Source organism: Ornithorhynchus anatinus, chromosome 4 (genome assembly GCF_004115215.2).
Source record: "Ornithorhynchus anatinus isolate Pmale09 chromosome 4, mOrnAna1.pri.v4, whole genome shotgun sequence".
Taxonomy (NCBI): Eukaryota; Metazoa; Chordata; class Mammalia; order Monotremata; family Ornithorhynchidae; genus Ornithorhynchus; species Ornithorhynchus anatinus.
This window is the reverse complement of record NC_041731.1, coordinates 61,893,196-61,915,019: the sequence shown is the minus strand read 5'-3', so window position 1 is coordinate 61,915,019 and position 21,824 is coordinate 61,893,196. Positions and strand designations below refer to the sequence as shown.

Genomic DNA, 21,824 nt, shown 5'->3' with positions numbered 1-21,824 from the left:
AAATCATTATAATCTACCATGAAGAATGACAAACTGGAAAAAGAGAAATAATGAGAAAGGAAAGAAACAATAGACACTGTGTTGAGTAGGAAACAAAGAAAGATTGAAAGGTAATATTCTGATACACTAAAAAAGAACAAAGACTAATGTAAGTAGATGAAAAGTATGATTTTAAAATAATTAGCAAATGGTCTGAAAATGGGAGCAAATCCAAGCAGATAAACCAAAGAACGATTCACTTACTGAATGAGTGGTACAAAATATTCTGGGGGAAGAGATAATAATTAGAATAAAAATGAAAGAGGGTGAGCTAAGGGAGGAATGGCAGGAATGACAGCAGATTGTCTTTGTGGCTTAGATTTTAAGATCTTCATGGGCAACGAATGTGTCCATCAACCCTACAGTATTATACTCTCCCAAGAGTAATCTACATACAAGTACGTGTTCAATAAATACCATTAACTGACTGATTCCTTGCAAAACCATCAACGAGAAAGAGAAACTGGCATGAAATAGCAACAGGAGTACTTGGGCCAGGGTCTCTCCTTACGAGGACCTGGGTTCTAATCCCAGTTCTCCCTCGTCTGCTGCATTTGACTTTGGGCATGCCACTTTGCCTCTCTCTGCCTCAGTTACCTCTGCTATAAAATGGAGATTGAGACTGTGATCCCCTTGTGGGACAGGGACTGTGTCCAATCTGATTGCCCTGTATCTACCCCAGTGCTTAGTATAGTGCGTGAAATATAGTAAGAACTTAATACCATTAAAAAAAACTACCAGTCCCAAGATCTTTTGGGTTAGACTTCATGCCATCATACCTTGGCCTTAGTAGTAGGCCTGCAGATGAAAACCTTATGGTATCACTGAATCTTTTATCTTTTTCTCACTTCTTTGAGCTTCCTTATGAGAAACCTCCCTCTTACTAACCAGGGAGGATTTTTATGCGAAGCTCCTTAATTTTATGGGAGGAAAGGCAAAGGAGAAATGCAAAATTTCATGGACTTACTCTTTGCCCAAAACAAAAAGGGAAGATTTTTATAAATAGATAGGACATAGGAGATAATACTTTGAACCGTCTTGGGAAAAAAAATCACACTGTACAAAGAGAAAACATTTTCAAATGTGCATGTTTATAGGCCAGGAGAAAAATATCACCATTATGGGATTGGAAGAGCACCAGACCTGGGGACGGATGGTTGGACAGAAAGGAAGGGGATATTATTTTGCTGGGTAAAAACTGTTAGGAGTTCACAACAGACCAAATGTGAGAGTTGAAAGACAGCAAGGATTCAAAGATAATGCCAAGGTTGCAGACTTTTGAGACAGGGGAGATGATGTTGTTTGTTGTTGAATTGTACTTCCCAAGTGCTTAGGACAGTGCTCTGCACACAGTAACCACTTAATAAATACGATTGAATCAATGAATGGATGAATGTTGGCAACTGAGATGGCAAAGTACAGCAGAGGAGAGGAATTGGGAGAAAGGAGAGTTCAGGATGCAACATGTGTTGGCGGGACACCCATAAAGAGATGTCCTAAAAGGTAAGAGGAAATGCAAGATTGTAGACAGGGAGAGGATCTGGGGCTAAATCAGGGAGATTTAAGAGACAAAGCAGGCAGAGAGTAGGTGAAATGATGGAAGCAGATGAAGTCCCCAAAGGATGGATTATAAAAGTGAGAAAAGGAGGGACTCAGAAAAGAGCTCGAGGGAGTGAGAGACAGAAAAGAAGACTGTGAAGGAGCAGCCAGAGATGAAAACCAGGAGAGATCTGTGCTGGCGAAACCAAGATTAGGTAGCAATTCCAAGAAGAAGCGGTGGCCCATAAAATGCCCTTGAGGGGTCAAAGAGGATTAGAATAGAATAACGACTATTAGATTTGACCACAAGGTCACTGGTGACCTTGGAAAATGTGCAGTCTTAGTAGAGGGAGAGGGGCAGAGAACAGATTTCAATCAAGAAACAAAAAGTCCAGTCAGCATATTTCAGAGAGATCAGTATTCCTTTAAACGGTCATATTCGCGTGAGGTTGTGTCTTACTCAGACACTTGAAGAATGTTATAATCCAGCTCTGGAAATTAGGAAGGGTAGGAGAGTCAGCGTCTGGAAGAAATTAGGCTGAGTTTATAAGAAATGAGGCTGGAGGATTTTAATCAAAAGTAAATAAAAAATTGAATAGTGATACTTTTTTGCCATTGAGGAGTGGGAAATAGGCAAATCGAAGTTTTACAGCTGGCATGACATTTCTATGGACTCAGATTCTTTGGAAAAAAATTTTAAAATGCTACTCTGCTCCCTAAAATATATCATTGTTTTGACTATTAAAAATAATATTTTGATCAACAATAGTACTGGAAAGGGTAAGCACTGGGGGTGAATAAATCAAAAGACTTTGACTTTTAAACCTTCCAGGCAAGTTTTAGTCACCTGAAAAAGAAGTTAACCCACAACATAATCAAAAGTTAGCCACCAAAAGGAAAACAGAAAATATACTTAGAAATAAACTGAGCAGGTATTTCAGAAACGGCAACTAACTCCTTTTCTGAAAGGCCATTTGTGATTGAAAGGTGTCCCACTATATTTGCACAGCTGACACTTCTGAAATGGCAATGTGGTTTTTCAGTACTTCAATTAAAACAGACTATACCTGTTGCCGTTTTTGTTTTCACAGGGCTGCTGGCACACTCTGAAGCCTGATTCGACTGCTGCTTTGCCAGGGGCACACTTCCAATTGACACCTCATCCTCTTTTTTTTTAGTTGCTGGCATCACAAGAGGAATAGCTCCCACAGGTTGCTGGAAAAGGAAAAACAAAGTACTGAACTAAGGCTAATCCAAGAGCAGTGGAACCTATCCATACAGAGAAAATAATAACAATAAAAATTATGGTATTTGCTAAATGCTTACTACGTACCAGGTACTGTACTAAGCGCTGGGGTGGCTATAAGCAAATCGGGTTGGACATGGTCTCTGTCCCAAAGAAGGTTTACAGTCTTAATCCCCGTTTTACAGATGAGGTAACTGAGGCACAGAGAAGTCAAGTGACTTGGCCAAGGCCAAACAACGGACAAGTGGCGGAGTCGGAATTAGAACCCATGGCCTTCTGACTCCCAGGCCTGTGCTCTATCCACTACACCATGCTGCTTCCCCTGCTTGAGAAAACACAATCTGGTGGGCATTTTTTTCTTTTCCTTTTTTTTTTTTTGAGGGGGGGTTGTTAGGTGGGCAAGAAGGAGTAGAGGAGATAATGAGCATGTGTAGTTTCTTTTTTCCATTTCTTAATCTCATAGAAAAACACTTTAAAAAGCAAACCTCCCTGGGTAAAATCAAAAATGGATCCTGGCATTCATTAAAAGGCATTTAGAAGTCAAAAGAATGATCCTATGAACCCTCTATATCCTCTGGTATTTTGATTTAGTTCCTCTAATGACTAAGGTCTGGGCAAAACGCTTTGAAAATTTAAAAACATGATGAGAGATTACCAAATTTACCCATTTTTAAAAGAGGAATGGCCTCAAAAAAGTTTAAAAATGCACCAATGTACATTCAGATTCCCAGGGGCTGGGCGGTGGTTCTGGTGCATACACTCATGCAAACTAACTAAAGTAGGGGGGACTATTCGAGACTATGAATCTGGTGAACCGAAAAAAAAATCTTGCATTACTGAAGAAGTGATATCCAGAATACCACTAGATGACAGGGGAACACATCAAGGCTATCATAGTGAGGCAAACCTGGAAAAAATTAGTCATTTATTGAATGCATGAGTGCTGAGCTGGACACTAAAGCAGCTGTTTCATCTTTGTTCAATGAAATGAAGCCTAAAGTTACCGCTGTTAGTGCCCAATACACTCTTGTCATGATTCCAGTCAAAAAAAAAAGTTAGTTATAAGTATGCCATAGCATGGAAGATCAATGTTGAACAGAATGGAAAATGATCATCAAAACTTTGGGTTTCAGCCACAAATCGTAGAGGAAATTGCAGCTTGGGAAATAGCAGATGATAACAGTACCACAGCTGTATCAGATGTTGATGAATCTAAAAGAGTAAGGTAGGCAGCACTGAAGTCAAATCTTGTCATCAGCACTTCATCACAACAATCAAAACCTCACAGATACAACTGTGGACTACACCCTATTTGTAACACCTACTTGAGAGCCAAGCATTTAGATTAGTATGAATAGGTGTTTCAAGGAGAATATATATTATGGAGAGTTAATAGAACCATGAGTCAAATTATAGCAGCCCTTTATATTTGGGTGTGTTTTCCTAGAGAGCAATATGGGGGGAAGTTAATTGAAACAGCACAGATGGTAAAGTAAGTTATGAGCTCAGGAAGTAAAACATAAAAGCCCACATCGAGCTCTCTGCTAATGTAGAAAGAGAGGAGGTACTGAAGAGTGACTAAAAATTATGAAAAATTAAAGCCACTGTCATTTTTCAGGAGTACCTAAAAATGAGTACAAAAGGAAAATCGGGTGATCGATCATATGACATTTATAAGGTGCTGTTTAAGAAGTTTCGTTTTTGTAAAAATGTTCGATATACAACAGCCAAGGGCACTTATGAAGATATCCTTTGAAAATGTGGAAAGAGGCAGAGAAAGTTCAGTTCAACAGGAATGTGCACAGTGTGAATGTCAGGCTACTTACCCTTTCTCTTGGCTATTCTAAGAAAAGACTAAAATAGAAGGCAGAAGCTTAGGGCTGTGAATGGACCTTTGAAAGTCACCTTGCATGAATACATAGCTAGAATTCATTTCCAAAGGTTATGCCATCCCAGTGTGGCTTGAAAAGACACTTGACTAGCATGGCCTTCAGCATCCTCTAGACTCTGTAAACTCCGTGTGGGCAAGGAACACGTCTATCAACTCTGCTCTACTGTACTCTCCCAAATGCTCAGTACAGCGCTCTGTACGTAGTAAGCGCTCAAATCCATTGATTGATTGCCCACAAAACTAAAGCCCTGCTGCACTCATAGGTCTGTCTCATAGTCTGTCTCTGCTCCTGACCCTGTGCCTTCATGTCCCAATCATTTCTTTTTTTAAAACTGGTATTTGTTAAGTGCTCAATATGCCACAAACACTGTTTGTTCTAAACTCTGTTCTAACCCTGGCTCTGCCACTTGTCTGCTGGGCAAGTCACTTCACTTCTCTGTGCCTCAGTTTCCTCATCTGGAAAATGGTGATTGAGACTGCTAGCCCCACAGAGGACAGGGACTGTGTCCAACCCAATTTGCTTGCATCCACCCTAGTGCTTAGTACAGTGCTTGGCACTCAGTAAGCACTTAGCAAATACCACGATTATTATGATTATTATTATTCTGAGGTAGGTAGGATAATTAGGTTGGACCCAATCCCTGTCCTGCACGGGGCTCACAGTCAAAATAGGAAGGAAAACAGGTATTTAATTCCCAATTTTACAGTTGAGGAAACTGAGGTCCACAGAAATTAAGTGACTTGCCTGAGGTCACACCCCAAGGCACAACCAGGATTAAAACTCAGGTCCTCTGACTCCCAGACCTGTGCTCTTTCCACTAAGCCACATTGCTTCTCACAGCTAACTCCTTTGCTTGAGGAGGGCAACCTTTCTCCCAAATGCTGCCTGTCATGCTGGTCTATCTGCTTCAGCGGTCCCCCAAGAGCAGGAGTACTAGTAATTCTAATAATTATTATTATGGTATTTGTTAAGCACTTACTACATGCCAGGCACTGTACTAAGCGCTGGGGTGGATACAAGCAAATGGGGTTGGACACAGTCCCTGTCTCCCGAGGGGCTCACAGTCTCAATCCCCACTTCCCAAGTGAGGTAAATGAGGCACAGCGAAGTGACTTGCCCAAGGTCACACTCCAGATAGGTGGCAGACCTAGGATTAGAACTAGTATTAATTGTATTTATTAAACACTAGCTCACTGTGGGCAGGGAACATGTCTACCAACTTCTTATACTGAACTCTTCCAAGCGCTTAGTATGGTATTCTACACAGGCAAATGCTCAATAAATTCTGCAAATGCTCAATAAATACGATTGATTTTTTTGTGCAGAGCACTGAAGTAAGAATCCACCGCTGTCACATTAGAGTCTGTGCTTCTGTATGTCTTTAAATCTTCCACTCCCACCCCCCTTGCCCTTTCTTCCTTGTGTGGGGAACTTTTCTGTTCCGCACACAGCAACTGGTTGGGTGTTCTGCATTCATCCATTCTTCAAAGCTGTTTCGCTATCACTCAGTGATAGAGAGCTGACTGCATGCTCCCTGCCTTGCTATCTCATCTTAACTATGCCTCACAGTGACGCACGGGAAGCCAGATTTGTCTTTTTTTATGGTATTTGTTTAGTGCTACTATGTCAGGCACCTTACTACGTGCTGAGGTAGATATAAGGTTGTCAGGTTGGTCAGGGTCCCTGCCCCGCATGCAGCTCACAATCTTCATCCCCATTTTACAGATGAGGTAAGAGAGGCACAGCAAAGTTGTTGCTCGTCCAAGGTCTCACAGTACAAGTGGATTAGAAACCAGATCCTTCCGACTCCCAAGCCCAAGCTCTATCACTAGGCCACGTTGACAAAAAGACATAGTAATAGTAATTGCATTTATTACATGCTTCCTGTGTGCGAAGTGCTGCACTAAGCAATGGAGACAAATCACAGATGGGCAATTAGACAAGGTTCTTCACCCTCAAGACGCTCATGATATAGGAATAGGGGAAGGCAGGGATAAATACAAAATGGAAAAAAAAAAAAGCTGTGTAGGGTACTGGGGCTAGAAGAACAGGGTTTCAGGCTTCTCACAGCTCAGTCTAACAGTCCTAACACTAGTATCTATTATGTAGAATTTTTTTAAGTATATACTTTTTTATGGTATTAGTTATATGCCAGGCACTGTACTAAGCACTGGGGTACATCCAAGCTAATCAGGCGGGACAATCCATGTTCCACATGGGGCTCACAGTCTTAATCTCCATTTTCCAGATGAGGTAACAGGCACAGAGAAGTGAAGTGACTTGCTCAAGGTCAAGGTGGATCCAGGATTAGAACCCAGGTCCTTCTGACTCTCAGGCCCAAACTGTAGCCACCAAGCCACGCTGCTTCTCAGCTGCAGCCTTTGAATGTTCAACATCCTGCGGTGGCAGCACACTGCTGCTTCTGTCTTTCTCCCTAGAGATGGAAGACGGTAGTTCACAGCTATACGTACTTTTCACTGGTATGAAGCCTGGTGCCCCCCCATCTAACTCTGTCAATCACCCAGGGTTTGGATTTGATTTCCCGATTCCTTGCCTACCCGGATAGTTTATTGCCTAAGTAGCAGAAGTCAGTTACGGCGGGAAGTGCTGTGTTAATAAACATATCTGGTTATGGGCAGGGAATCCTTGATGGAGCCAGGCATATGACCTCAGTTTTCTTCAGGTTTACTGCCAGCCCATACCACTGGACTGACTCTAGGAAGAAGTAAAAACCCTTGCCAAATCCAGCGGCCTCCATTCCATTCTAATCCTCGTCGACGTCTCGGATGCTTTTGACACTGTCGACCACTCCTTTCTCCTGGAAACGTTATCCAATTTTGGCTTTGTCGACTCTCCTGGTCGTCATCCTATCTCTCGCCACTTCTTATTTCACAGGCTCCTCCCTGCCTCCGACCCCCTAACTGTGGAAGGCCCTCAAGGCTGGGCTCTGGGATCCCTTCCACCTACAACTACTCACTTAGAGTACTTTTATTCGCTCCCACATCTCCAGCTATCATCCCTATGCAGATGATTCCCAAATCTTCATCTCTAGCCCTGACTTCTCTCCTTCTCTGTAGTTTCCCATTCAACTCTTTCTCTACTTGGATGTCCTGCTAACACCTCAAACGTAACTTGTCCAAAGCAGAACTCCTCCCTTTCCCACCCAAACAGCCCTGTCCTCCCTGTTTCTCACACTACCTTTTAGACTGTGAGCCGTTTAGACTGTGAGCTCGTTATTGGGCAGGAATTGACTCTGTTGCCAAATTGTACATTCCAAGCACTTAGTATAGTGCTCTGCACATAGTAAGTGCTCAATAAATACTATTGAATGAATTATTGAATGAATCACCATTATAACCTCATAAGATCAGTATTACCCTTGACTCACCTTTCTCATTCAACCCATACATTCAATCTGCCACAGAATCATGTTCCTTCTAATAATAATAGTGTTATTTGTTAAGCACTTATGTGCCAGGCACTGTACTAAGCACTGTGGTGGATGCAAGCAAATTGGGTTGGACACAGTCTCTGTCCCACATGGGGTTCAGTCTTAATCCCCATTTTACAGTTGAGGAAATTGATGCCCAGAGAAGTGAAGTGACTTTGCCTAAGGTCTTACTGCAGATGAATGGCGGAGTCGGAATTAGAATCCAGGTCCTTCTGACTCCTAGGTCCATGCTCTATTCAATAGGCCACGCTGCTTCCCTACCTTTACAACATCACTAAAATCCACCTTTTCCTTTCCATCCCAACTGCTACTATACTGACCCAAGCACTCATATCCCACCCTGGTTACTGCATCAGCTTTCTCACTGACCTCCCTGCCTCCGTTTTCTCCCCCCTCCAGTCCGTACTTCACTCTGTTATTACCTGAATCATTTTTCTAAAAAAAAAAAGTTCAGCCCCCATCTCCCTGCTTCTCAAGAACCTATTGTTTTGCCCATCAACCTCCACATCAAACAGAAACTCCTTACCGTCAGCTTTAAAGCACTCATCTTAGCCCCAGTTTATCTCACTGATTTCCTACTACAACCCACTCCATATGCTCTGCTCCTTTAATGTACCTACATGCTGTACCTTGATCTCATCTACATCAGCCCAAACTCCTGGCCCACATTTTCCCTTTGGCTTGGAACTCCCTCCTCCCACCTAGCCCACCCCCCCACAGATCTTGGCACCTAGTAAGCACTTAATACCATCATTATTATACAACACACCATTTCTCTTGCCACCTTCAAAACCTTATTAAAGATCACATCTCCTTAGACAACTTCCCTGATTAAGCCCTCTTTTCCCCTGCTCCCTCTATCTTCTGTGTGGCTTAGTGGAGAGAGCATGAGCCTGGGAGTCAGAAGGACCTGGATTCTAATCCTGGCTCTGCCACATGCCTTCTCTGTGACCTTGTGACCTTGGACAAGTCATTGCACTTCTCCAGGCCTCGCTACCTCATCTGTAAAATAGGGATTAATAGTGTAAGCCCTAAGTGAGACAGGGACTGTGTCCAACCTGATTAACTTGCATCTCCCCCAGTGCTTAGAACAGTGCTTGGCACATAGTAGGCACTTAACAAGAATCGTAATTATTATTATTACCCTTTAAGCACGTGATATTCACCCCATCCTCAGCCTCACAGCTTTTAGGTACATTATGTCTCTGTCTAGACAGAAAGTTCCTTGTGGTATGGGAACGTATCTACTATTTCTGTTGTACTGTACTCTTCCAAGCAGTTAAAATAGTGTTTTGCACACAGTAAGCACCCAATAAATAGCAATGATTGATACGGGGTTTTTTGTATGAAAGTGTCAATAATACTGCTGTATAGTGAGTATAGGTAATTCTTACCACTTGTTAAAAATGAGAGATCATTCAATCCCCGACACTGACATCTAGAGATATTAATAATGATGAAGAACACCTCCCAGTGACATGTGCACTCACATTTATGACATTCAGACTGTAGTCTAGAGCCTAAAACTTTCAACTGGAGCATTTAAGAGTCATTTCAAACTGTTGTGGACAGTGTGTTCATCTGAAATCATGAGCAATTATGATCACGATAATGTCTAAAAATCATTTGGATAGTTTGACAATGAAATACGGGCCAGCCTTTTGGTGGACTGGACCGAGTCCCACACTGAACTAGTACCACAAGCACTCAGAGGTGATTTTCACTCTCAGTGGCAACTCCTTGAAGGTTGAAAGACAACTATATTTATTGGAGATATTTTAAATGGCATGGTTTCATCATGAATGAGTCCAAAACCAAGAATAAAATATAACTTTGTTTACCAGGAAACTAAAAAAGCCATCATGTCACAAAATAAATAATATATCATTTAAAAAATGAGCCTTTTACCATTTTTTTGCATATAATTGAATTGTCAGAATCGGGGTTTTTGTGTTTAATGGAGGCTTAAAACCAAAAAGGACAAAACATTTTACATCCATTGAGGGATTAGAAAACTATTTTACTTATGCTCCTGATCTATTTTAAAGTGTGACATTATTTTACGGAGAACAGGCCCTTGGAAATTGAAAATAACAAAATCAGTCAAAAGAAAAGTTCAGGAATAAAAAAAAATCCATTACAGAAGAACTTGCTACATATACAGACTCCCAAGTGTTTCCTGGCGAAAAAAGAGGTTGAGATAAGACAACTACCAACATTTAGCCATTTCTTTGGAAATATTTTGTAGATTGGGGCATTAAAACATGAAATTACTGTAAACCCAACTGAAGTGCCATATCATGCTAAGATACTGAACATGCTCACTGAAAGCTCAAACAGAGATAAAAAGCAAAGTCTAATGAAGGCATTTTTAGAATGACAGTCTACGAGATTAATTATATTTTGCTTCTAAAGAACACACTAATGGAGTCACTTCGGAGGGCAGAAAGGCTCACTCTGGTCTGTCCTAGAGATGGCTACATTCCACTGGCTAGGGAATTGAGCCTTGACTATATATACTGAGACGAAAACATTCTTTCAGGGAACTAGAAGTCACACCAATGCAAATATTTTATTAGAAACGGTCCAATGAGAGCAACTTCCACAGAGCTCTTTAATTCTTTGACCAACATTACACTTAAATAATCAATAGAAATCCCTTTGCAATATTACCCAGCAGCCAGGAGTATGAAATAGACAGACATCTTTTAGGATGGATCAAATATCATTTCAAAACACTAATTCATTGCATTTAACTGAACCAATTGTCTTCCCTCCAAAATGCTCCTTTCCACATAACTTTGCAATCACAGTTGACAGCATCGCCATTCTCCACGTCTCCAGAGTTTGCAACTTTGGCATTCTGTTTAACCAGAGGTTTCAACTTTTCATTTTAAGAGCGTGGGAATAACAGGAGTAGGGCTCTCAGCAGGGGTGAGAATTCAAAGGAAAGAGGATTCCAAGAGGTAATGGGCCAGTCGATGGTCTTTATTGAGCGCTCACTACGGGTGCAGCAGCATGGCGTAGTGGATAGAGCATGGGACTGTGAGTCAGAAGGTCATAGGTTTTAATCCCGGCTCCTCCACTTGTCTGCTGTGTGACCTTGGGCAAGTCACTTTAGTTCTCTGGGCTTCAGTTTCCTCATCTGGAAAATGGGGATTGAGACCATGAGCCCCACATGGGACAGCGACTGCGCCCAGCCCGATTTGCTTCCATCTACACCCAGCGCTTAGTACAGTGACTGGCATAGAGTAAGCGCCTAACATAAGATAACTATTTTTATTACAGAAAGACATTCTCTGGCTCCTGTTCTTGCCACCATGGTACCTCATCAATCAATAGTATTAGTGAGTGCTTACTGTATGCTGAACACTGCCCTAAGTGCTTGGGAGAGGACAATCCCAGACAAGGAGGGAATCCTCAAAAGATGGCAAGAACATTCCAATGTTCTCCTCCTCATGTCCTCTACTATTGAAGATGAAGCTCTGCCCAAAATACAAAACCTACCGATATTCATTCATTCACTCAATCGTATTTATTAAGCACTTACTCTGTGCAGAGCACTGTACTAAGTGCTTACTGTATGAACAGCTGGCCTTTTACCAACTTCTGGGGGAGTCAGGGCAGCAGTCAGGGCTCTGAGAAATGGAAGGCCTCCTGGATCCAACGACCTACCTGCTGAGATCTGCACTCAGGCTTAGGCACTTTTGCTTAAGAAACAGTATGGCCTAGTAGAAAGAGCAAGGGTCTGGGAGTCAGAGGATCTGGCTTCTAATCCCGACTCCGCTACCCATCTGCTGTGTGACCACGGGCAAGTCACTTCGCTTCAGTGGGCCTCAATTCCCTCACCTGCAAAAATAGGGATTTGATACCTGTTCTCCCTCCTAGACTGTGAGCCCCATCTGGGTCCTGATGATCTTGATTCTACCCTAACACGTGCTTGGCACATAGTGAGCACTTAAATACCACCATTATTTGATAACTACACAAAATCTTCTCCCGTATCTGCATCACTGACGAAATGCCTCAGGATCTCAAAGATCTCGAAGATGCCACTGTCACCATTATTTTTGAGAAAGCCCCACAGCATTTACGTACATATCTGTATTTATATGAATGTGTCTTCCACTCTAGACTATAAGCTTATTGGGGACAGGGAATGTGTCTGTTACACTGTTATACTGTACTGTCCCAAGCACACAGTAAGCAATCGATAAATAAGATTGACTGAATAATACTAATAATAATCATGGCATTTGTTAAGCGCTTACTGTGTGCAGGCACTGTACTGAGAGCTAGGGTAGACACAATCAACAAATTGGCATGGGCACAGTCCCTGTCCCTCAGAGGACTCACAGTCTTAAGCCCTGTTATACAGTTGAGGCAACAGGCCCAGAGAAGAGAAGTGACTTGCCCAAGGCCACACAGCAAACAAGTGGCAGAGCCAGGATTAGAACCCATGACTTTCTGACTCCTAGGCCCAGGCTCTATCATAAGACCTCGTGACATCACCAGTTAGCACACTGGCAACTCCTATAGTAATTTGGCTTTCAAGATCCTAAGGCTATTCAATCCATCAGTAGCAATCCTTTGAGCATAGTTAATAATAATAATAATGTTGGTATTTGTTGAGCGCTTACTACGTGCAGAGCACTGTTCTAAGTGGTGGGGGAATACAGGGTAATCAGGCTGTCCCATGTGAAGCTCACATTTAATCCCCATTTTACAGATGAGGTAACCGAGGCACAGAGAAGTGAAGTAACTTGCCCACAGTCACACAGCTGACAAGTGGCAGAGCCGGGAGTCAAACTTTACTAAAAGGTGGGGAAAGAATTATACGACATCTCTGCCATCAAGGAACTTATAGGGGTAATCAGGTCATAATTGGAGAGATATTGTTTGGTTCTTTCCCCTATTCCCATCAGAGATCAAAAGGATGCTTTAATTAATAATGGTATCTATGAAACACTTACTATGTGCAAAGCACTTCTTTAAAACACATGAAACGAAACCTCAAGTGATGTGGAATAGGGACAGTTGGTATGCCAGAATAATAATAATGTTGGTATTTGTTAAGCGCTTACTATGTGCAGAGCACTGTTTTAAGTGCTGGGGGAGATACAGGGTCATCAGGTTGTCCCACTTGAGGCTCACAGTCTTCATCCCCCTTTTACAGATGAGGGAACTGAGGCCCAGAGAAGTGAAGTGACTCGCCCACAGTCACACAGCTGACAAGTGGCAGAGCCGGAATTCGAACCCATGACCTCTGACTCCCAAGCCCAGGCTCTTTCCACTGAGCCACACTGCTTCCCCGAACTAGCAATAGGGTAACTCAATCAGAGCAGTGACATGCATGGACTATTATGACACTAAAAGGGGGAAACACAAACAATTCTGCCAGTCTCAATGGCTAACACATAGAGGAGTGCAGCTTTTTATGGCTGTAGTGTGAAAGAGACTGTCAATCACCCAGCAGCGTGGCTTAGTGGAAAGAGCCCGGCTTTGGGAGTCAGAGGACATGGGTTCTAATCCCGGCTCCGCCACTTGTCTGCTGTGTGACCTGGGGCGAGTCACTTAACTTCTCTGTGCCTCAGGTACCTCATCTGCAAAAGGCGGATTAAAAGTGTGAGCCCCACGAGGGATAAAACCTGATTACCTTGAATCTACCCCAGCACTTAGAACAGTGCTTGGCACATAGTAAGTGCCTAACAAATACTATAATTATTATTATCAGCCACATTCTCACAAGGATAAAATGCTCGTTATCAGTAGCATCAGCTTGAACCTAAAAAGACAAGAGAAGCAGCGTTGCTAAGCGGAAAGAACCCAGGCTTGGGAGTCAGAGGTCATGGATTCTAATTCCGGCTCTGCCGCTTGTCAGCTGTGTGGCTTTGGGCAAGTCATTTTACTTCATTATGCCTCAGTTACCTCATCTGTAAAATGGGGATTAAGATTGTGAGCCCCATGTGGACAACCTGATTATCTTGTATCCACCCCAGTGCTTAGAACAGTGCTTGGCACAAAGTAAGCACTTAACAAATACCATTATTATTATTATTATACACACCCCCAATAGTCATCAGAGCAGTGAAATTGGAGCTTACAAATTTATGAGGTATTCTGAAATCTTTTCATGGTTGTCACAGAGTGTAACTAAATAGTGAGATTATTCAAAATTGAATTCTTACAAAAATCAAACATGAACATAGGGAAACATTCCTCACTGTCCCTAGAGCACTGACTACACAGTCAGAACAGGAATGGCATGCATCTTTATTTAAATATGTAAATCCAGCCACATTTTGGCCTCTAGTTGTAAATGACAGAAGGAACAAACCCACCAGGATGTAGAACAGATCATATAGTTTCAAGACGAATGTTTACAGACACCACTAAGCTCCTGTTCCAAATCTGGGCCACGTTCCCCCATACTGGAGCATTTCTTTCATTAGGTCAGAGCTACACTAATAGCAGAGGGACTATATAAATTAACATATTTGCTACATAGGCATAGTTTTCAAAACCTTGACCGATAACCTTAGGAAACACTATGTAAAAAAGATGCCATCTTTATATTTGGTTGGCCATTAGCACACAGACTTTTAATTTCTTTTTTTTTAATGCAACTTTGAGAATTTTAAAATTTTGAACTGTAATTCAATCATTAATCTATCAGGGGTTATTTATTGAGTGCTTTCTGTATGCAATATACTGCATTGAGCGCTAGGGAGAGTACAAAAGAGTTGGTAGACGCGTCCTTGCCCACAAGGAGTCTACAGTCTAATCAATCTGTTAATCAATGGTATTTATTGAGTGCTTACTCTGTGCAGAGCCCTGTCCTAAGTGTTTGGGAGAGTACAATACAACAGAGTTGGTAGACCCATCCTTGCCCACAAGGAGCTTATGGTCTAGAGGGGGCCTATTCACTGCCTTATGACATCCTCATAAAATCATTAAAGAGTGCTACACATCTTGGAGGAGCTCTAAGAATTATTGCTGACTGAAGAAAAGACCTCTCAGCATTCATTCATTCATTCAATCGTATTTATTGAGCACTTACCATGTGCAGAGCACTGTACTAAGCACTTGGAATGTACAATTTGGCAACAGATAGAGACAATCCCTGCCCAATAACGGGCTCACAGTCTCACAGTGCTCAGCGTTTGCAACTGCAGAGTTTCCGGTACTCTAGAGAAGCAGCGTGGCTCAGAGGCAAGAGCCCGGGCTTGGGAGTCAGAGGTCATGGGTTAGAATCCCGGCTCTGCCACTTGTTAGCTGTGTGACTATGGGCAAGTCACTTAACTTTTCTGGGTCTCAGTTACCTCATCTGTAAAATGGGGGTTAAGACTGTGAGCTTCATGTGGGACAACCTGATGACCCTGTATCTTCCGCAGCACTTAGAACAGTGCTCTGCACATAGTAAGCGCTTAACAAATAACAACATTATTATTATTATTGCTATTATTACCAGTCTCGGCTACGGGAGGGAGAGTCAAGCAGAGGCTTGGCCAGGGGCTAGCGAGTGGAAGGACATCTGCTACAAGTTGAAACTCACCCGTGCTGGGCAGCAGCGGCAAAGGAGAGAGTCGAGGGAGGAGACTCGAGTTTACTATCTGGAAGGTGGATCCACATTTTGACCAAGAAACCTGTATGGATCCACTAGCAGAACCATTGCAGATGGAAAGCAGGGCGTACTGGGAGAGATGTAATAATAATAATGATAATGTTGGCATTTGTTAAGCGCTTACTATGTGCCGAGCACTGTTCTAAGCGCTGGGGTAGATACAGGGTAATCAGGTTGTCCCACGTGAAGCTCACAGTCCCCATTTTACAGATGAGGTAACTGAGGCACAGAGAAGTGAAGTGACTTGCCCACAGTCACACAGCTGACAAGTGGCAGAGCCGGGATTCGAACTCATGACCTCTGACTCCCAAGCCTGGGCTCTTTCCACTGAGCCACGCTGCTTCATGTGTCCGTGATGTCGCTATGGGTTGGAAACGACTCGACGGCATAAGACAAGAAGAACAGAAGCCATGGCTTCCATGGAATCACACCAACAGAGAGCCAATCTCTCCAAAGGGAAGTCCTCACCTCCCCATTTAATGCTTATGCGGCCTGATGGAATGAGGACAGGCCTGGGAGTCAGAAGGACCTGAATTCTAATCCTGACTCCGCCACTTGTCTGTTGTGTTACCCTAGGCACGTCACTTACCTTCTCCAACCTGATTACCTTATATCTATCCTAGTGCTTAGAAGAGTGCTTGGCACATACAACAGTGCTTCGAGAAGCAGTGTGGCTTAGTGGAAAGAACCCGGGTTTGGGAGTCAGAGGTTGTGAATTCTAATCCCGGCTCTGCCACTTGTCAGCTGGGTGACCTTGGGCAAGTCACTTAATATCTCTGTGCCTCAGTTACCTCATCTGTAAAATGGGGATGAAGACTGTGAGGCCCATGTGGGACAACCTATTACCTTGTATCTATCCATGCGCTTAGAACAGTGCTTGGCACATAGTAAGTGGTTAACAAATACCAACATTATTATTATTTCATAATAAGCACTTAACAAGTACCATAATTATTATAATTACTGTGTAAGGGATGCATTTGCACCCTGACAATATCTACTGGCAGTCCAGCAATTAATACTTCTCACTTAATCTACTGATCATAGTCAGATGTTAGTTTACGAAGCAATTGCACGGTAGAATGTAAAAGTCTGGATTAAAGGCATCAAAGTATACCAAACGTTCCAGAGGCATTACCTAGGTTGCAGAAGTCCTGACCAAATTGGCAAGGGAAGTGGTGAAAATTAAAAGCAATCTACTAATGGAGAAGAAAACAATTAGACTAAGCAATCACCTAATAGGGGTTCAGGATTAGATTTCCCCGTAAATGTTCCCCAAAACAAGCAACTAATGATGTGTTAATTTCATATGACCAAGTGGCTGTCATTAAAATGCTGAAAAGGGCAAAGGAGTTGATGAAAATAATGATTTTAGGAGTCTCATGTCAGCAGAGGCCTCTTGCCACCTACTCCTTTGGTGTGGTCTCTGGATTACTCATTCAATCGTATTTATTGAGCGCTTACTGTGTGCACAGCACTGTACTAAGCATTTGCTAAAGTACAATACAACAATAAACAGACACATTCCCTGCCCACAACAAGCTTACAGTCTCCACCAGTAACCAGGTAAGGGGATAAGCAAGGAGAAACTGAAAATGATAATTGGGGTATTTGTTAAGGTATTGTTTTGAGGTAAATCAAACACTGAAATAAACACTGGGGCAGATAGGTTATATGCAGATTGAACAGAGTTCCTGTCCCAGGTGGGGGGTGGGGGAGGAAGAGAGGGAGGGAGAACGGGTATTGAATCACCATTTTATAGACTAGGGGAGTGAGGCACGGGGAAGTTAATGGACTTGGGAAGTGATGTGAGTTGGGAAGAGGTGGCATAGGGAAGTAACAGGGTGTAGTGGATAGAGCAGGGGCCTGGGAATCAAATCTGGGAATCAAATCAAATTAAAACTCACCTCCTCCAAGAGGCCTTCCCAGACTGAGCTCCCCTTCTCCCTCTACTCCCTCTACCACCCCCCCTTCACCTCTCCGCAGCTAAACCCTCTTTTCCCCCTTTCCCTCTGCTCCTCCCCCTCTCCCTTCCCATCGGCACTGTACTCGTCCGCTCAACTGTATATATTTCCATTACCCTATTTATTTTGTTAATGAATTGTACATCGCCTTGATTCTATTTAGTTGCCATTGTTTTTACGAGATGTTCTTCCCCTTGTCTCTATTTATTGCCATCGTTCTTGTCTGTCCGTCTCCCCCGATTAGACTGTAAGCCCGTCAAACGGCAGGGACTGTCTCTATCTGTTGCCGACTTGTTCATTCCAAGTGCTTAGTACAGTGCTCTGCACATAGTAGGCGCTCAATAAATACTATTGAATCTGCGACTTGTCTGTTGGGAGACCTTAGGCAAGTCGCTTCACTTCTCTGAGCCTCAGTTATCTCATCTGTAAAATGAGGATTAAGACTGTGAGCCCCGTGTAGGGGAGAGACTGTGTCCAACCTGATTAGCCTATATCTACCTCGGCTCCTAGAACAGTGCTCGACACATAGTAAGTGCTTAACAAATGTCATCATCATCATAAGAGAAGCAGCGTGGCTCAGTGGAAAGAGCCTGGGCCTGGGAGTCTGAAGTCATGGGTTCGACTCCCGGCTGTGCCACTTGTCAGCTGTGTGACTCTGGGCAAGTCACTTAACTTCTCTGCTCAGTTCCCTCATCTGTAAAATGGGGTTTAACTGTGAGCCTCAAGTGGGACAACCTGATGACCTTGTATCTACCCCAGCGCTTAGAACAGTGCTCTGCACATAGTAAGCGCTTAACAAATACCAATATTATTATCAACATCATAATGAAAGTGTTGTTATTTGTTAAGCGCTTACTATGTGCAGAGCACTGTTCTAAGCGCTGGGGTAGACACAGGGGAATCAGGTTGTCCCACGTGGGGCTCACAGTCTTAATCCCCATTTTACAGATGAGGGAACTGAGGCACAGAGAAGTTAAGTGACTTGCCCACAGTCACACAGCTGACAAGGGGCAGAGTTGGGATTCGAACCCATGACCTCTGACTCCAAAGCCCGTGCTCTTTCCACTAAGCCACGCTACTTGGGTGGGTTTTGTGTTAATTTAGAAGGGGGGATTTTAAAGGAGCTCAGCGGCATTCCCCTTTGACCACGCTGCTTCTCATAGCATTTCACAGTTCTTCCTGCCAGAGAGCTACATACTCAAGGCCACTACTAGCCTCAGAATATCTTGATAGGTTGAGGAGACTGCAGGGTAGGTAACTTCCAGGCCCTGGACCTTTGCCTTGGGGTCACAACAAAGAGAAATATCTCAGTGAACCTAGGTCCTCATGACACCTGCTGGTTATTGTCTCTGGGGTACTTTCCAGCTTTCACAACCAGACTAATTTGGCTGGTGGTTAGGAGATTTTCCTAGAAAAGGACTGTCTATGTTCCTGTTTTAAAAGGCTCTTGAGACTTAACTTCCCAGAATCAGTGTAAAGTCACCAAGCTGGCTTGTCTGGCAGAGAATTACTTGTCTTTGAGAGCATCTTCTTGGGTTCAAAATTTCTATTTTCTGTTAGAACTCCTGGGAAAGGGAAATGGAGAGGGGGCCTCTGAGAGCATCTAAATTAGGCCCGGGTGTGGATTCTGGTTGAGCGGGAATTTTAGGAATGAGGCTCCCCGGTTTGTTTTTCTGAGAATGAGGGCCACTGATGGGTGGGTTTTGTGTTAATTTGGAAGGGGGGATTTTAAAGGAGCTCGGCGGCATTCCCCTTTGACCACGCTGATAGACGGGGGATATCTTTGGGACTAGCCGGGGAATGTGTCGCTCAGACTCTGAAAGACACAGCTGCGTGCAGGGAATGTGTCTGTTTATTGTTATATTGTACTCTCCCAAGTGCTAAGTAATTAATTATAATTACGGTACTTATTAAGCTCTTATTATGAACCAAGCACTGTTCTAAGCACTGGGGGAAATACAAGTTAATCAGATTGGACACAGTCTCTGCCCCACTTGGGGCTCATACTCTTAATCCCCACTTTATAGGTGAGGTAACTGAGGCCCAGAGGAATGAAGTGACTTGCCCAAGAAGACACGTGGCAGAGCCGGGATTAGAACCCAGGTCCTTCTGACTCCCTAGCCTGCTCTCAATAATAATAACGATGGTATTTAAGTGCTTACTATGTGCCAAGCACTGTTCTAATAATAATAATGCTGGTATTTGTTAAGCTCTTACTATGTGCAGAGCGCTGTTCTAAGCGCTGGGGTAAACACAGGGGAATCAGGTTGCCCCATGTGGGGCTCACAGTCTTAATCCCCATTTTACAGATGAGGGAACTGAGGCACAGAGAAGTTAAGTGATTTGCCCACAGTCACACAGCTGACAAGTGGCAGAGCTGGGATTCGAACTCATGAGCCCTGACTCCAAAGCCCGTGCTCTTTCCACTGTGCCACGCTGCTTCTCTAAGCACTGGGGGAGATACAAGGCTGTCATTGTCCCAGGTGAGGCTCACAGTCTTAACCCCCATTTTACAGATGAGGTAACTGAAGCATAGAGAAGTTAAGTGAGGTGCCCAAAGTCACACAGCTGACAAGTGGCAGAGCTGGGATTAGAACCCACAACCTCTGATTTCCAAGCCCGGGCTCTATCCACGAAGCCATGTTACTTCTCTAGCCAAGCTGCTTCTCTTAGTACAGTGTTCTGCACACAGTAAGCGCTCGATAAATACAACTGACTGACTTGGAACCAGATTATTGTCCAGATTCAATTAAGCATAATAGGGCAAAGAGCCTGTACCCTGAGGTTAGGGAGCAAAACCCAGCTCATCTTGGAACCAAGGAGACTTCCAACCCGGGACAGGGCGGAGGAGGGCAGGGTCTGAGGCATTTAAAACCACCTCCTAGGGCCTTGGGCTAAGAGGCGGGACCCCACCCAAAACCCTCCAAGGGGCAATGTCGCTACCATGCATGACCCACAACTGCCATGACCTAACACCCACTGGGCTCCATCTGGTCCACGGATGGAGGGGGTGGAGATGGTCTACCCCAGGCAGCCTCCTGGGTGCAATAATGATGATGATGATGTTGGTATTTGTTAAGCGCTTACTATGTGCAGAGCACTGTTCTAAGTGCTGGGGTAGATACGGGATAATCAGGTTGTCCTACGTGAGGCTCACAGTTAATCCCCATTTTACAGATGAGGGAACTGAGGCACAGAGAAGTGAAGTGACTTGCCCATAGTCATACAGCTGACAAGTGGCAGATCCAAATTCGAACCCATGACCTGTGACTCCCAAGCCCGGGCTCTTTCCGCTGAGCCACGCTGCTTCATGCTGCAATACCAGAAGCGGCGAACGGGTGGTGACCCCCAGAAGGCCACCGGCCTATTCCCCAACTTAGGAGCTCTGGATGGGGTGTTCGCCATGCACCACTGAGATTGGGAACTACTTTGAATTCCCACCCCTCCGTGGACAGGAATTCTTGTCTTCCCTGAAGGTTCCCCCAGGCTTGTCAGCTCTACAGAACCCGGTAGGAAGGAAGGGAAGGGTGGGGGGTAGCACGGTATAGCGGATAGAACATGAGTTTGGGAGTTAGAAGGTCATGGATTCTAATTCTGGCTCCGCCATTTATCTGGTGCGTGACTTTGGAGAAGTCACTTCACTTTTCCATGCCTCCATTCCCTTATCTGTAAAATGGGGATTAAGACTTTTGTTCTGTTTTGTTGTCTCCCCCGTTTAGACTGTGAGCCTGATGTTGGGCAGGGATTGTCTCTATCTTATATTCAATAGTATTTATTGAGCGCTTACTATGTGCAGAGCACTGTACTAAGCGCTTGGGATGAACAAGTCGGCAACAGATAGAGACAATCCCTGCCGTTTGACGGGCTTACAGTCTATCTGTTGCCGAACTGTACATTCCAAGTGCTTAGTACAGTGCTCTGCACATAGTAAGTGCTCAATAAATACTATTGAGTGAATGAATAAATGAGTGAGCCCCATGCGGGACAGGGATGGTGTCCAACTTGATTTGTCTGTATCCACCCTAATGCTTAGTAGAGGGCCTGGCACACAGTAAGTGCTTAGCAAATA

At 43.7% G+C, this 21,824-nt stretch overlaps 1 protein-coding gene across 1 annotated transcript in view; it reads right to left on the bottom strand.

The window, feature by feature from the left end:
* Positions 1-21,824, bottom strand: part of VPS13B (vacuolar protein sorting 13 homolog B) — a 932,812-nt gene that overhangs the window by 555,425 nt on the left and 355,563 nt on the right. Inside the window, 1 exon segment of the mRNA XM_029063425.2 lies at positions 2,646-2,793. Within this exon segment, the coding sequence (XP_028919258.1) occupies positions 2,646-2,793 (148 nt within the window).